Consider the following 15,530-nt stretch of genomic DNA (forward strand, 5'->3'; position numbering starts at 1 on the left):
GCTCGTAGCTCAGTGGCATTCACCTGCTCCCAGTGAGCCTGACTTTCTAATCATACATCCAACTCTAGAAAGCCTGACTGTTCAAGCCTTGATTCAGTTGACCTTCTGACCAATCCACGCAGACCAGGAATCAAAAACTGTTGATCCCTGTGTAAAGAGGTTCTCTTTGGCGAGTCTAGTACTTGAAATTAGCTTTGCTGTATGCTTAATAGACCTGTACACACATTCCTTATGTGACACTGTCAGTGATATTTGATCATATTACTCATTACTGCCAGGGTGCTTCAAGGCACATCCTCCTGGCCTGCTAGTACACATCTTACTGTACTGGCACTAGTGTTCTGCTTAAAATGCATGTCTGGAGGAGGTCAACCAGGTTTTTTGGTGGCACCAGGGTATTCTGGGAGAAGGCTGATTCGGCATTAGAACTGTCCAAACAGAGGCATGTCATGGGACTATCACTAGGTTCATACATAAAGGCAAAACATTTTCCCCACCAGTTTAGGAAATTTAAAGTTTTACACCAGGGGGATAGCTTATAGACCATGCCAACCCTCACAGCCTGTTGCAAAACAGCTGACCACTCCCTTTGAAGCTCTTAGTGTGGCACCAGCAGCATTCTTGCAACTCCCCTGGAACAACATGTCTCCTACTAATTCTTCCCTGCTGCAGCAATTTCCAAACTACTTTAATTTAGCCTTCAACGTTTCCTCCTCGACTGCCGATGTATCACATTAGATGTATAGGTCTTGCTAATCCTCGAAAAGGGGTTTGCCTTTCCTTTTACTTCTGCCCCACCTCATCTTTCTAAACACCATAACCTATTTCAGGAGAGCAATCATTTGCGCTTTAAAGGTGTCATTAAGCTGGTACTCTATTTGGAGAGAGGGACAGGATGTTCTCCAGTACTGCATCTTTCATAGATTCACAGCCATGCTTGAATTTTCTCCGTCGTCGAGGTGGGAGTCCCTCTGTAATTATGACTAGGAGTATAAAGTTTTTCATTTGTCTATTATTATTGCTTTTTCCCTTGGGATTGAGTAGCAATCCTCATCATTTTGTACCAGCCTAAAGTTCAACCAATCAGAGCAGAACTTGCATCCTTCCCTCCTGTGCAGTGGCTTCACACTTCAGATTTCATACTGAACATTTGTGAAAGGGAGTCTCCCTGAACTCTGCTCAGTTTTTTACTCATCAATCCACACTGGGCACAGTGACCTCCAGTTGAACTTATTTCATACTGTTCCTTCTAGCTCTCTATATCTGACACATTCTTCCAACATATCCGAGGTGTCAAAGAATGTTTTTTGCCCATTTAAGGCAAGTGGGAAGATGAGGCTCCTCTCTGAAGACCCTCATAAAGAGTGCTTATACTGCCTACACCCCCACCACAAGCCCAAGGACTGCAAGAACTGCCAACAACTCAGCCAAAACTCTTAAAGATAGGGAGTCAAGGCTTTTATTATGGCTTCATAGGAAGAAAGCTTCAAAAACTCCAGACCAAAGAACCTCGAAAAAGTGTCAGATTGGACAAGGACACACCTGAACCACCCAAAAAGCTCTAAAAAAACAGCCATACAGAAACTAGTAACAGTTAAGGTTGCTTCTCACAATCCTGAAGTGAAAAAGGGTCAAAAGGTGTCAGTTTTTGAGCCATCAACACCTTTTGAAAAGGCATTGGCCTCCACCTAATAACCTGGCTTTGAAAAGTCTGTCAGATGGACGACTAAATTGACGATGACTTCACCCATGATCACAGTGTCTTCCGGTCCGTTGACAGCAACAGTAGTTTTGATAAGTTTGTTGACGGCAAGATTTTCGACGATGGGACCATCGTCCTTGCACACTCTGCCTCTACCATCATCGACACTCTTGACGCCGCGTTTTCAGACATCAATGATAGCATCAACAAAATTGTGATCCTACTCCCCATCTACAGCACCGTCGATGCCCGTCACTGAACCAGATTTGAAGCCAGAATTAACACAGCCTGTTAGGGTTTCACCATTGCCACCAATGTGCCTTCTCGAAATGGGGGACACAGAGGATGATGGCGACAGTGGGACCTTTGGGGATGCTACCAGCGCATCTCAACTACATGTGAAATGTCAAATTTCAGATGACAACAAGGAGCACTAATCACAATATATGCGAGATGATTTCTCTTTAAAGGCCAGACAGGAAATATGAAAGGATTATGAAGACATCATGGAGTTTGAGGCGTATAATGATTATTTTGAGCCACAACAATCGCTGTAGCCAACAATACAAATACCTGTGGTGTTGGTGATGGACCTTCACATGATGTTGCAGCACTATCATAGGTGGTTTCCTCCTACGGCGGTCACTCCTTCAAAGCCAGAGATGGCAAGCACATCCCAAAAAAAACCTCTATCTCATCTGCCTACTTCAAGGGTACAGCAGGTTGTGATACTTCAACCAAGACAATTACAATCAATAGCCATACGCGATGACTATGTGGATTAAGGGGATGATGAGGTAGAACCTGAACAGGGGGAAATACTGGAGGACCAGAAGACTTCTGCGGACGACAAATGGGATGACATTGTTACCCCACATCGGCTCCACTACACCTCCAGGCACTAGTTCACCACCTGACAACATTGGCGGATTTCACAAGCTTATTCAAGGGCAGTAAAGCATTTAGACTTACCAGTGTTTGTAGAACAGACCAAGTGCTTCTTATATCATTTGAAAGAATCTAACAAAAGTTGTATATGATCCATTCCAATCATTGACTATATTTGGAATGAAAGACTCAAGGCTATGAGAAACCCTGGCACAGTAGCTGCAGTGATACTGAGGCTGGTCAAAAATATAAAGCACCAGCAAACTCGCGAGTCTGCCTGATAGGCTTCCTAAGCGTGATTTGATTGTGATGCAGGTGGCACAAAGAAGATCTGCAAATCCTGCGGCACCATGTTAGGCTTCCCTTGACAGAGGGCATGTGGCCGGACAGCATTAGCAAAAGGTTCTCAGTCATGGCAGTGATCCAATGCCCTAGCCATAAAGCGGTTACAATTGGCAAATGTGGCTGAACCTGTCATGTTCTGGAATCCCTGCCAGAAGAAAAGAAACAAGAAGCCAAGACAATGCTTTAGGTAGGGGAAAGAATGTCATCAGAGCTGATAAATATGGCAGTGGCTATTACCTTCACAGGCATCCGGCGGATGGCAGGGGCAGCGGTTTTAAGATGTCTGGGTTTGCTTAGAGTAACCTCTTTCCGACCGGAAGTCCAAGCTAAAATATTAGACAAGCCTTATAACGGAGAGGCCTTGTTTACTAACCATATTGATGAATCGCTGCAATCCAAGAAAGCTGATACAGAAGACCGCTAATTCCTTAGGTTTACTCAAACAAAAGATTCTCATAAATTTGAGGTAGTAGAGGAAGAGGGCAGTACTCTTTTTGTGATGGATACCAACCATACCAGATTATCAGCAAGCAGAGAGCTATCGGCAACAGTTTCCAGAACAGGACAGACTGTCCCAGATCTCAGCTTACTCCAGCAGATAGGTAGGAGAAGGGCTGCAGCTGCAACAAAAGGTCAGTAGCTTACAGAAAGCAGTGACAAAAGAATAGCGCCTGTGACCTCAATGCATCCACCTTCCTTGCATTTCAGAGACACTCTTTTCAACTGTTACAAGACTTGGACATCCATCTCTTCAGACAAGTGGGTTCCGAATATCATAAAGTATTGTCACACCCTAGAGTTAATCAAGAAACCTCCCTACCATCTGCCTCTCAGATGGACACATCAACATCTTCGACAGTGTTCGATCTTAGGATGCTCAACAAATATCTCCCCACAATCCTTTCGAATGATCACGTCGCTTTCTGAACAAGGGAGATCACATGACCTTGTTAGATCTTCTGGATGCATATTTCTACATTCCCCTTCAGGTGAGGCACATAACGTATTGCATATTAAAGGTAGCCAGAAGTCACTACCAGTTCAGAATACTACCATTTGGGCCAAAATCTGCCCCTAGAATTTTCACCCAATGCATGGTCCCAATAGCAGCTCGCCTCAGACTGAGAGGACATAGAGTGTGACCGTATTTAGACGAATGGCTCATAAAAGCACACTCCTGCAGAGCTGCAAGGGATACAACACATGTATGCCTACAACTATTCAAGAACCTGTGCCTTCACATAAAGAGAGATCCCACTAGCAACAATAACTTTTCTGGGAGCAGTCATGAATACAGAACATCTACAAGGTGTATCCAACAAATGAGAGAATGACAAAGATGATCGAGCTGGGATCTTCTCTGTCACAGAAAAAGGTCAATTTCCGTAAGAAATACTAATCATTAATGGGAATGATAGTGTTGCTCCCTCTCATACTGAACTGCTGTTTGTAAATGAGGTTGCTACAAGAACAAATTGACAGACAATGTATACAGGACGGGGCCTCGTTCTATGACATGGTCCTGGAGCTTGTCTGCGACGCATTGGTGGACAAATAGAGAAAACATTGAAAAGGGGTAGAAATTATTACTGAAGACCAGAAAGCTCATTATGCCAGTTTCTTACACTAACTACCTCACTGAGGTGCTTCAACAGGCGGCGAGCTCTTCGGAGCCCCTGGTTCCGTTCAATGAGGCCCTCACTGATGTCCTTTTGGGCACATGGTCTAAGCCCAACACGGGGACTCCTGTGGACAGGATGATCGCCTGGCTCCTGGCAATCCCACTTTTTCTCCCCCAACACCCCACCCCGGAGAGCTTGGTGGTCCAAGCTTCAACCTCCAAAAGCACCTTCCCTACAGCTCCACCAGAAAGGGAATCCAAGAAGCAAGACCATCTTGGCAAGAATTCTTTTCTTCCACCCGCTTAGGACTGCGGTCTGTAAACACCGCATGTCTATTGGGCCATTATTTGCACTCTGTGTGGGATACGGTGGCGCAAGTACTGCCTCAGTGTCCGGAGAAGGCCTGGGCAGTGCTGTCTCAGGCTGTCGCTGCAGGGAGAGACGCAACTAAGGTTAAAATCTGTTGTGGACTGGGCACCCCCGACTCTCTGGACAGGACCATTTCAAAGTCGGTAGCACTCAGACGCTACGCCTGGATAAGGTCCACTGGCTTTTCAGGGGATGTCCAGAACACCTTGATGGACATGCCATTTGATGGCCGTCGCCTTTTTGGCGACAAAGCAGACAACAACCTAGAGCGCTTCAAGGACTCACGGGCTACGGCCTAGTCATTGGGCCTCTCCTTCCGTCCGGCGCAGTCTTCTTTTCACCCCTTTTGTGGCTACGGAAGGGGTACCCCGCTACGTCCCACCCAGGGCCACAATCCGCAACAAGGTACTCTACTTTCGCGCGGCCGGGGACGTGGGAACCAGCGTCGTGGTTCAGGGGGTTACCACCGCATGTCAGAGGATCATCTGGCACTTCTCCAACAGGAAGTTACGGCTCTCTTGGCCAAGGGAGCCATCAAGCGCGTTCCTGTCCCAGAAGTAGGTTGTGGTTGCTACTCCCATTACTTTCTGGATCCCAAGAAGGACAATGGCCTGTGTACTATCTTGGACCTCAGGAATGTCAATCACTTCCTCTGAAATGTTGATGCTAGCTCAGGTCTTGTCTGTCCTCGACAAGACTGGATGGTAGCGTTGGACTTGCAGGATGCTTATTTTCACATCCCTGTCCTGCTGGCCCACCGGCGTTACCTGCGGTTCACGGTAGGCCACAAGCTTTTCCAGTTTACTGTGCTTTCCTTTGGCCTTACCAGCGCACCTCGGGTGTTCACGAAAGTGATGGCGGTGGTTGCAGCTCATCTGCGCAGATCAGGGGTCTCGGTCTTCCCCTATCTTGTTGAAGGCGGGATCGCCCCAGGCAGTCGTCTCCCACCTCCAGACTACGGCCAACCTCCTGTATTTGCTGGGGTTCTCCATCAATTTGCCAAAGTCGCACCTGAATGCCTCTTAGAACTTCTTCTTCATTGGAGCGGTTCTGGACACTGCGCAGTTTCGGGTCTATCCTCCCGAACAGCGAGTCCGGGACATTCGTGCTATGATTCTGATCTTTCAGTCCTTGTCCCGGGTTTCGGTCAGAATGAACCTGAGGCTGCTGGGCTTCATGGCCTCCTGCATCCTGCTGATCAACCATGCCAGGTGGCATATGCGGGCTCTACAGTGGGACCTGAAGTTCCAGTGGTCCCAGCATCAGGGGAATCGGTCAGATTACGTCCAGATCTCAGAGGGCACTCCTCAACAACTGCAGTGGTGGCTCACAAACCAGGATTGGGTCAGTGGCAGATCCCGTTCCCTTCCCCAACCAGAATTCACAGCGGTGACGGATGCCTCCCTTCTGGGATGGTGCGTCCACATGGGAGAGGCAGAGATCAGAGGCCTCTGGTCTCCAGCGGAGTCCGGGCTCCACATGAACCTTCTGGACTCTGGACGATTAGTCTTGCACTGAAGGCATTCCTTCCCTCTGTCCGGGGAAGTGTAGTGCAGGTGTTCATGGACAACACCACTGCCACGTGGTATTGCAACACGCAGGGTGGGGTGGGGTTGTCGACCCTATGTCAGGAGGCCCTTCGCCTCTGGACGTGGCTGGAACGTCAAGGCATTTCCTTGGTGGTTCAACACCTGGCAGGTTCTCTGAATGCCAAAGCGGACAAACTCTGCCGCCGGTGTCTGATGGATCACGAGTGGCGTCTTCACTCGGAGGTGGTGCAAGGTCTCTTTCAACAGTGGGGAGAACCTTGGTTAGATCTAATCACCACCGAAGAGAATGTGCCATGTCAGCAATTCTGCGCGTTGGAATTTCCAAGGCGGCACTCGCTCGGAGATGCTTTTCGGCACAAGTGGAGCTGCGGTCTGTTGTACGCCTTTCCGCCTATACCACTTCTGCCCAGAGTGCTGAAGAAGATCCGGCGAGACCGGGCCCAAGTCCTCCTTGTGGCTCCGGACTGGGCACGAAGATACTGGTATCCCGAGCTACTCAGCATGTCAGTCGATACCCCGATTCGTCTGCCTCTTCAGGAGGACCATCTGTCGCATCAACAGGGTACGGTCCTCCACCCGAACCTGTCCAGTCTCCACCTACATGCGTGGAGATTGAGCGGCGACAGTTGAGGCCATTTGACTTGCCTCCTGAAGTCTGTGATGTGATTCTGGCTGCCAGGCGTCCCTCCACAAAATCGGTATGCGCCTGCAGGTGGAACAAATTTGTGGCATGGTGCACAGCAAAGGCTGTGGATCCACTTTCTGCCCCCCTTTCAGAGGTTCTCCTCTTTCTTCTATCTCTTGCCCAGCAGGGCTCTGCTCTGGGCACTATCAAAGGCTACCTCTCTGCCATTTCAGCCTTCTTGAGGCTTCCTGATCAGCCTTCTCTTTTCAAGTCCCCTGTTGTAAATTGTTCTAACATATTTGATGTGCGCTCCTTTCAAACCACTTCACAATTGCCCTCTTCGTCTTCTGACTCTTAAGACTGCATTCCTGGTTGCCATCACCTCTGCCAGGAGAGTGAGTGAGCTCCAGGCTCTATCGTCTAAACCTCCTTTCCTCTCTGTTCATCCAGACAAAGTTGTCTTGAGAACTCGTCCTTCTTTCCTGCCCAAGGTGGTTACAGCCTTTCATATCGGGCAGTCCATCACCTTGCCCACCTTCTTTCCGCCTTCGTCTCCCTCAAAAGAGGAAGAGAGGCTCCCCGTCTGAACCCAAAACGTGCGCTCTCCTTCTATCTAGACCGCACACACCAGTTCCAGGTGAACGACCAGCTCTTTGTTGGTTGCGTGGGCGCTAAGAAGGGACGGGCGATGCACAAGCGGACCATCTCGGTGTGTCGTGTTGTGCATCAAGGACTGTTACTCCTTGGCGAAAAAGGAGCCTCCTGTTGGGCTGAGGGTGCATTCCACTTGGGCCACGGTGGCTACTACTGCCCTGGGTCGGGGAGTCCCCTTGCAGGACATCTGTCAGGCAGCTACGTGGGCCTCGCTGCACACGTTTTCTAGGCATTACTGCCTGGACAGCCAAGTCCGGAGAGATGGCTTTTTCGGCCGTTCTGTGCTCCAGGACTTTTTGGTGTGATCTTGGTTCGCAGACCCACCACCGTGGTTGGTATTGCTGGTATCTATTCTAAAGTAAGTAATCTAACACTAACCTGTTTTTGTCAGATGCACAAGTTACTTACCTTCGGTAACTATATATCTGTAAGAAACAGTAGTTAGTGTTAGATTCCTTACTGCCCCACCCATCCTCCCCGTTCTGTGAACCGATATCTAGGGTTAAGGTATCTCCCTTTGAGGGCCCTAGTTTCATGGCACCAGTGTCGGTCTCTGGCATGGCTCTGCGTTCCTGCCGCGGAAAGCTATGTACAAGAACTGAAATCACCACTCCAGGGCGGCCTCTAATTGCTCCGACAACATCATCCCGGCGATCACGACGACGGACGCGGAGCCGCAGACGCCTACCAACGCGCAGGGGTACTGCTACGCAAAACTTTCCGGATCCAGTCTGACGCCAGGGGATATTCTAAGGTAAGGAATCTAACACTAACTACTGTTTCTTACAGATGTATTGTTACCAAAGGTAAGTAACTTGTGCATCAAGTCCGGAGAGACGGCTTCTTTGGCCGTTCTGTTCTCCGTGACTTTCTGGTGTAATCTTGTTCGTAGACCCACCACCGGGGTTGGTATTGCTGGGGTATCTATTCTAAGGTAAGGAATCTATCACTTTTTTAGATGCAAAAGTTACTACTTGTGTAACAATATATCTGTAAGAGACATTAGTTAGTGATAGATGCCTTACCGCCCACCCATCCTCCCCGTTCTGCGAACTGATTTCTAGGGTTAAGGTCATTCCCTTTCAGGGCCCTAGTTTCTTTGCACCGGTGGTCAGTTTCTTGCCTGGCTCTGCGTTCCTGGCGCAGAAAGTAGTGTACATAACTGACGTCAGCGCGCATGGGTGGCGCCTAAGTAGTCTCCGTGACGTCATCTCGGCGCTTATGACGCCAGCGACTGACGTGGAGCCGCAGGCCGCCACCTTCTGACCTGCAGGGGTACTGCTAGCAAAACTTTCTGTATCCAGTCTGACGCCTGGGGATATTCTAAGGTGAGGAATCTATCACTAACTAATGTCTCTTACAGATATATTGTTACACAAGTAGTAACTTTAACTTGTGCATTAAGGCTTGCTACTCTCTCGCTAAAAAGGAGCCTCCAGTGGGGCTGCGCGCTCACTCCACCAGGGCGACGGCAGCCACTACTGCCTTGGGAAGAGGAGTGCCTCTAAATGACATCTGTCAGGCAGCCACGTGGGCATCACTGCACACGTTTACCAAACACTACTGCCTGGACAGCCAAGTCCGGAGAGACTGCTTCTTTGGTCGTTCTTTTCTCCGGGACTTTCTGGTGTGATCTTGGTTCGCAGACCCACCACTGGGGTTGGTATTGCTGGGGTATTTATTCCAAGGTAAGGAATCCATCACTAACGTGTCTCTTTCAAATGAACAAGTTACTACTTGTGTAACGATATATCTGTAAGAGACATTAGTTAGTGATAGGTTCTTTACCGTCCCACCCATCCTCCCCGTTCTGCGAACTGATTTCTAGGGTTAAGGACATCCTCTCAGGGCCCTAGTTTTGTGCACCAATGGTCATTGTCTTGTATGGCTCTGAGTTTCTGGCGCGGAAAGCCGTGTACAGAACTGATGTCAGCTCATGAGGGCGGCGTCTAAGTAGCTGCCGCGACGTCCTCCCGACGACAACCACGGAGCCGACCGACGCCACCTTCCGACACGCAGAGGTACCTCTGACGAAAACACTTTCCGGATCCAGTCTGACGCCTGGGGGTAATTGCTTTAAGGTAAGGAATCTATAACTAACCTATGTTTCTTACAGATATATCGTTATCGAAGGTAAGTAACTTATTCTTTACTGTCTGGTGTATGTATTTTTGCGAATATCCTTTGTTGGTGTGTTGTGATGTTCTTGAGAGTTTTGACACCTACCTAAGGTAAATTTCTACATCATTAAAAGTTGCCTTTGTTTCTTAAGGCTCTTGTGAAGAGAACCCCAAGTAGTGGCTTGAGCTCCACAATGAAAGAGTCTGCATTTCAGACCGAGTCAAGAGCCCCTGAGAGTGCTCTCCGACATTCCACTGCCTCCCCTGCTGACAAAAGCAAGGTCACCATTTGTGACGGGAAGGCGTCTGACGATGAGAAACCCAAGAAGAGCAGCCTGTGCAGGACCATTGAAGGTTGCAGGGAGGAGCTACTGAGCCAGGTAAGTTGATTTAAATATGACTTAGCAGGACTATGAAAGGGTCAAGGAATTAACTTTTGAAGCAAGTATGTGGGAGTGGGCAGTTTAATGAAGGACCATTGAATGAAACATGCGCTTTTGCAACTTGAATCTCTTCTAAAAAAGTGTTTTGCAAAACTAATTTGCAACTGTAAATACCATTTCTCGGAGTAGTCATTTTGTCAATTGTGTTGATGCATGACAATATTTTAAAAGATTATTAAAGATGAATTAGTGTAAAATCATTATGAAAAATATGAAGATGATGAAGTTAGGTTACATATTCTTAAAGTGCACTAGCAAGTATATGTCCTTGCATTGGTGCTGATTTACGACTTTCATGAGTTCACTTCAGTTCGTAGAAGTAGGCCTGGAAACTAAACTCTTATTAAACGTTTGTATTTTCACACAAGCAAATATACTCATGCCTATTTGAAAATATGCTGGGTGATTGCAAATTCACCTTACCTACACCCCAGTTTTTTTGAATCTTCATAAAAGTTTACTCCTGCCCTTGTCACAGCTAATTTACCAACAATTTCAAGTATATATATGAAGAGGTTGGAGAGGCGTTGATCGTTACTAATAAATGTTAGTTTATGGGAGTACACCCCACAGGGCATTTCAACCTTACAACTAACGCTGCTCGCCTTCTACAAGCCCTATAGGTAGATTTGAGGAAAGGTGGTAAAATTTCACCCCTTCTGGAATATAAACCCTGATATATTATGAGCCCTAATATAAGCATAACTGCTTTTGGAACTCTACAATATTGAGATCACTGCCAAAGGTTGTCACCTCGCTACATCACACCAAAAGGTACAAACGTATTTACTTATTTGACATGGTAAATAGATTTCTGAAGCATCCTGCGCCTTGGAGAAGTACATCATTTATAAAACTACACACCCCTGTGATCATCAATATAAAGTGTTTATTTACAACAATATTTATAGTGCTTCATGCTTTGGCGTACATGGGACCATCTCTGTACTTGTTGGCAGCTTTGTTATAGCGCTCTAGAATAGTGCTTTAATGCCACCTGACTTTCATGTTCAAGCCTAAGTGTTGTTTTCTTGACGACTCCTTGGATTAGAAGGGGAAAAACATGACCTAAGGCGTGTATGGGTGTTTTTACCATTGTTCAACTTAATTATCTTCCATGGCATTGGTGCACCCTGGCATATACATTTTGTGAACCTGTCTAAGAATGGTCATCATTGGAAAACATTTTAATTTGTTTTATATTATGAAAAAAGATGCCTTAGCAGCAGGGACCCTTGCCTTAAGGAAATGCAACCGCGGTCCTTCTTTGCTCGAAGACACATTAAAGCACAGAGGCACTTTTCCTAATATATTGTAAGTTCAAGCTATAGAATTGTAATCACATATTCGCAACAGAGTTCAAAGCAGCGCAAGTTTTTAAAAGTTTGATAAGTTAATTAGATTGCACAAGTATAGTGTTTACAAGTTACCACCAACTAATTTCAAACAATGCAATAGTTGTCTTGGTGTCCTGTTCTACAGTGAAAATGTAGGACATTTATTTAACAGTTTGGTGGGTGTACAGATATATACATATATGTGCGCATAGGGGTGTGTGTGTGTGTATATATATATATATATATATATATATATATATATATATATATATATATATATAATGTATATATATATAATATGCGCAGCATGTAGCTTTTCTAGATTTACATGCTGTACACTATCCGCCATCTAGTGGTTGACACAACATATTTGAGCCCTCTCTTTCTCTTTTTGTTGTTGGGTGTCATCTGTTTCAATTTGGTGGTAGGTTCGATCCCTCTATCAGGTCAGACGTGTGCCATGGAAATCCCTCTGTGCAGGGGCAATCTTCAGATCCTTTTTTCAGCTGTTGAGTTTGAAAGCGTCAGCTGAAGGTCCACCAACACCAAAAAGGAAGCAAGTACGTTCAGCGATAGTTGCACATATCTGGGAGAAAAACAGTCTAGAGGGATCATCAAGAGAGAAAAAGAAATGAAGGCACCAAAGAATACAGAAAAGTAGTTGCACCGCGTATACAGGCTGTCGGAGAATGCGCGGTTAGGTGACTGAAATTGTTGAGGGAGATGGAAAATTTACCTTTTAGATTTTTCCCGTAGTGCCGCCATAAGTTTGCCCAAAGGGACAACCATGTGGTCCGCATCCTCTGCTTACCTAGGGACCAAAACGATGAAGGCTGTGAGGCAAGTTTAGAGTTGCAACTAAAAACGTTGAGAGAGAAGCCACCATGCAGGGACAGAAGAAGAGGCGTCCTTCACTGAGGGACGACAAAAACAATTTCTAGAACACAGAGGTGGTGAAGGGAGGAGTATCTGATGCTGAAGGAGAATTTGTCAAAATTGAGCGAAGTAACGCCTGAAAAAACATAAGGAGGGAGAACCGAAAAAACCTAGTGAAGTTGACCCAAAGCCATCGGATTCGAAGCCTCACAGAATTGCCTTGCTGCCAAAACTCTTGTCCACTAAAGGAAAGTCACAACAAAAGAAACCCCACAAGCCCTGAAACAGGGTCACCAGTGGAGGATGTTCCTCTGTCAAACACTCAACATCGAAAGGCGATTGGGGACGCAAGAGGACAAAGGTGGCACGTTCAGGTGCCCGACAGCGCAAAATTTTGAAGAATGGTCACTCGAAGTCGAGCAGAAGAAGAGGTTGAAATAGCCGCTAACTTCCACTAGAAGAGGGATTTTGATTCATCCCTTAGGGAATGTAGAATCCCTTTGACTGGGGTGAAGAGCTTAGAGTAGGAGAAACAGGGTGAACTTGAACCACCCTCTATACCTTTCCCCGGGGAGAAGAGCAGGTGAACTAGAGGACTTGGAGATGTTCCAGGATGGCGAAAGCATCGCTGACCGGTGGAAAGTCCTCAACTCAGACTTGCCAGATGAGTGAGTCGAATCATTTCGCTTAAGACATCCTACCGGAAGACATCACCGTGCATATTGTGGTGGTCAAGAGAGTTGCAGACAAGTGTGAACTGCAGCTTAAGAAAGAGAAAGCACAGGCTGGTTTCATCCTAGAGATCATCCAAGCCTCACAAAGCAGGAGCCAGTACCAACCTATGCCGCTAACTATTCTATACTAAGAAATCAAGGCATTCAAAGAAGCGGTGGGTTGCAAATCACTAACTCCAAGATGGAGAAAAAATATAAATACATATCAAACATGCAGCAGTAGATTCCATCATAGTGGCCGTTGCAAGGAAAAGAACCAATGTCTCCCAAATCCACTGGTCATCTCCTGAGAAGGAGAGCAAGAGGACTAAGATGGTGGGTCAAAAGGTCATAAGAGGTGCAGCAGTGCTTGAAGGATTGCAATTCGAACGCTCTGCTAAAGTGCTACGCTTACCAGCATTGGGAGGAAATTGTGGAACTAATGGAACTCCTGCCCGAGAAGTATCAAAAGAGGGTGGCCTCCCTTATAGACGAGTAGAAGACTATTGCATATACCTTCCTGAAGTCTGAAATGGATGCTTCAGATATGGCACTGTGAGAAGTTGGCCTGATGTGCAGTGTTCACTATTCTAGTGATCACTATATATCAGTCCAAACAACCCTTATTGATGATTGGTTGTAAGTCAACCTTATAGACCAGCTATCCTAGTAGCATGGATACGAGCAGTCTAAGGCTAAGACTCTAGAGGGCGTGTTAAGCCAGCTGTTTTACCATCACATTACCCCTTGAACACCCAGTGAAAGGACACCACACAAGTGTTATGAAAATAAACAATGTATTTATTATAATCACAACAACCCTGTACTCTTTATGAGGACAGGCTTACGAAAATACTTAAGTTAGCACAGTATATACAAATGCCCGAGGGGCACGAAAAACCATATACTCTAAAAGTGGAATGCGAAATTACTAGCAGGTAAGTACAGTACTAATAGGCTTTGGAATCGCTAGGACTTGTCTTGGGAATCGTTAGATTACTTCTAGGAGGCCTAGGGGACTCGGGTGCAGAGTGTGCACTCTCACGCGGGATGCGGGACAAAGTCTATGGAAGCTAGTAACGCTAAAGTTAGTGTTCACGGGCGAACCCGACCTGGTAGGGAGAAAACGACAGTGGATCCTGACCCTTGGATAGTGAGGCTATGCTGGGGCACCGAAATGCCGAAGTTACCTAGCCCAGGGGCTGCAGCTGCATAGGTCTCAAAAGACGTCGGGAATCCTCGTTGCCGGACCAGGAGCCTGGAAGAAAAGATGCTGGCAGGCGACCAGTGAAGATAGTTCGAGTTGATCCAAGCCTGGATCTGGAAGATGGATGACACCTGAAAGCAGAGGGGACCAAGTTCGTGACTACTAGCCAGTAGTCAGTGGGCACCAGGAGGGCACCGGATGGTAGTCACATCGACTAGGTGAGTGGGCGACGCTGGCTCTGCAGATCTCACGGACCAGGAGGCGTTGTCGGCGACCAGGATGGAGAGGCGAGCTGTCCCACGATGGATGAAGCTGTCGGCGTCGAAGAACCCAGGATTGGGCAACAAGCCTTGGCTAAGTCAAGCCCACGCGGTGGACTCAAAATGGCGTCTTGAGTGGACCAGGAGGGTCCTGGGTGCTCCTCTTCGGGAAGGGAGCAAGGGCCGGTCTGGAGCAACCAGACCAGCAGCAGTGATGTCGTCGGGCGTCGTTCAGAAGGCCACAAGCCAGCGGGCTAGTAGCCAAACAACGCGGTGAGCAGCAAAAAGCAGAAGGGCCCCACGCAGATCGTGGAGATGCTTGGAGGCTGCACTTCGGTGCTGGAGCTGCTCAGGGTTGGGGCTTCTCGGACCCCAAAGCACTCACCAGGAAATTACTCGGCGGGCTTGCTGTGCAGAAGTCGTGCAGTCTTGCAGATGGCCGGTCCCTCGAGGTCTCGTCGCACCCACGATTCTCAGCTGGGCTGTAGAGGTGGGTAGAGGTCAGAGGTGCCAGGGAAGCCGGTTCTCGTCGAGCTGGGTAGTCGGATTCCGGAGGAAGGACTTGCAGCAGACCGCAGTGTTCTTAAGATGGTGCCTGCGGATGCAGGGTGACTACTCCTTAGTCACAAGGGAGAAATCTTAGGAAGAAGTCTTGAGTTCCTTTCGTGGAAAGTAGTTTCAGGATTCAAAGATGATCTAATTTGGAAGGGGGCCTGCTCCTACCTTTATCTGGGAAAAGGGGGCTGGCACGCGACTAAGTCCTGCCCTAGGGGTGGGACCAGGAGGGGGGTGGTTACACCCCTCTCCTTTGGCGGGCTT

At 47.5% G+C, this 15,530-nt stretch overlaps 1 protein-coding gene across 11 annotated transcripts in view; it reads left to right on the plus strand.

Annotated features, from left to right (window-relative positions):
• The window catches only part of UBR4 (ubiquitin protein ligase E3 component n-recognin 4), a 2,329,353-nt gene that overhangs the window by 974,837 nt on the left and 1,338,986 nt on the right, over positions 1 to 15,530 (plus strand). For all 11 annotated transcript variants that reach the window (XM_078642504.1, XM_078642505.1, XM_078642507.1 and 8 more), the window contains exon 38: positions 10,028 to 10,255. In XM_078642504.1, the coding sequence (XP_078498630.1) occupies positions 10,028 to 10,255 (228 nt within the window). The remainder of the gene's footprint in view (positions 1 to 10,027; positions 10,256 to 15,530) is intronic.

Source organism: Lissotriton helveticus, chromosome 5_1, assembly GCF_964261635.1.
Source record: "Lissotriton helveticus chromosome 5_1, aLisHel1.1, whole genome shotgun sequence".
Lineage (NCBI taxonomy): Eukaryota > Metazoa > Chordata > Amphibia > Caudata > Salamandridae > Lissotriton > Lissotriton helveticus.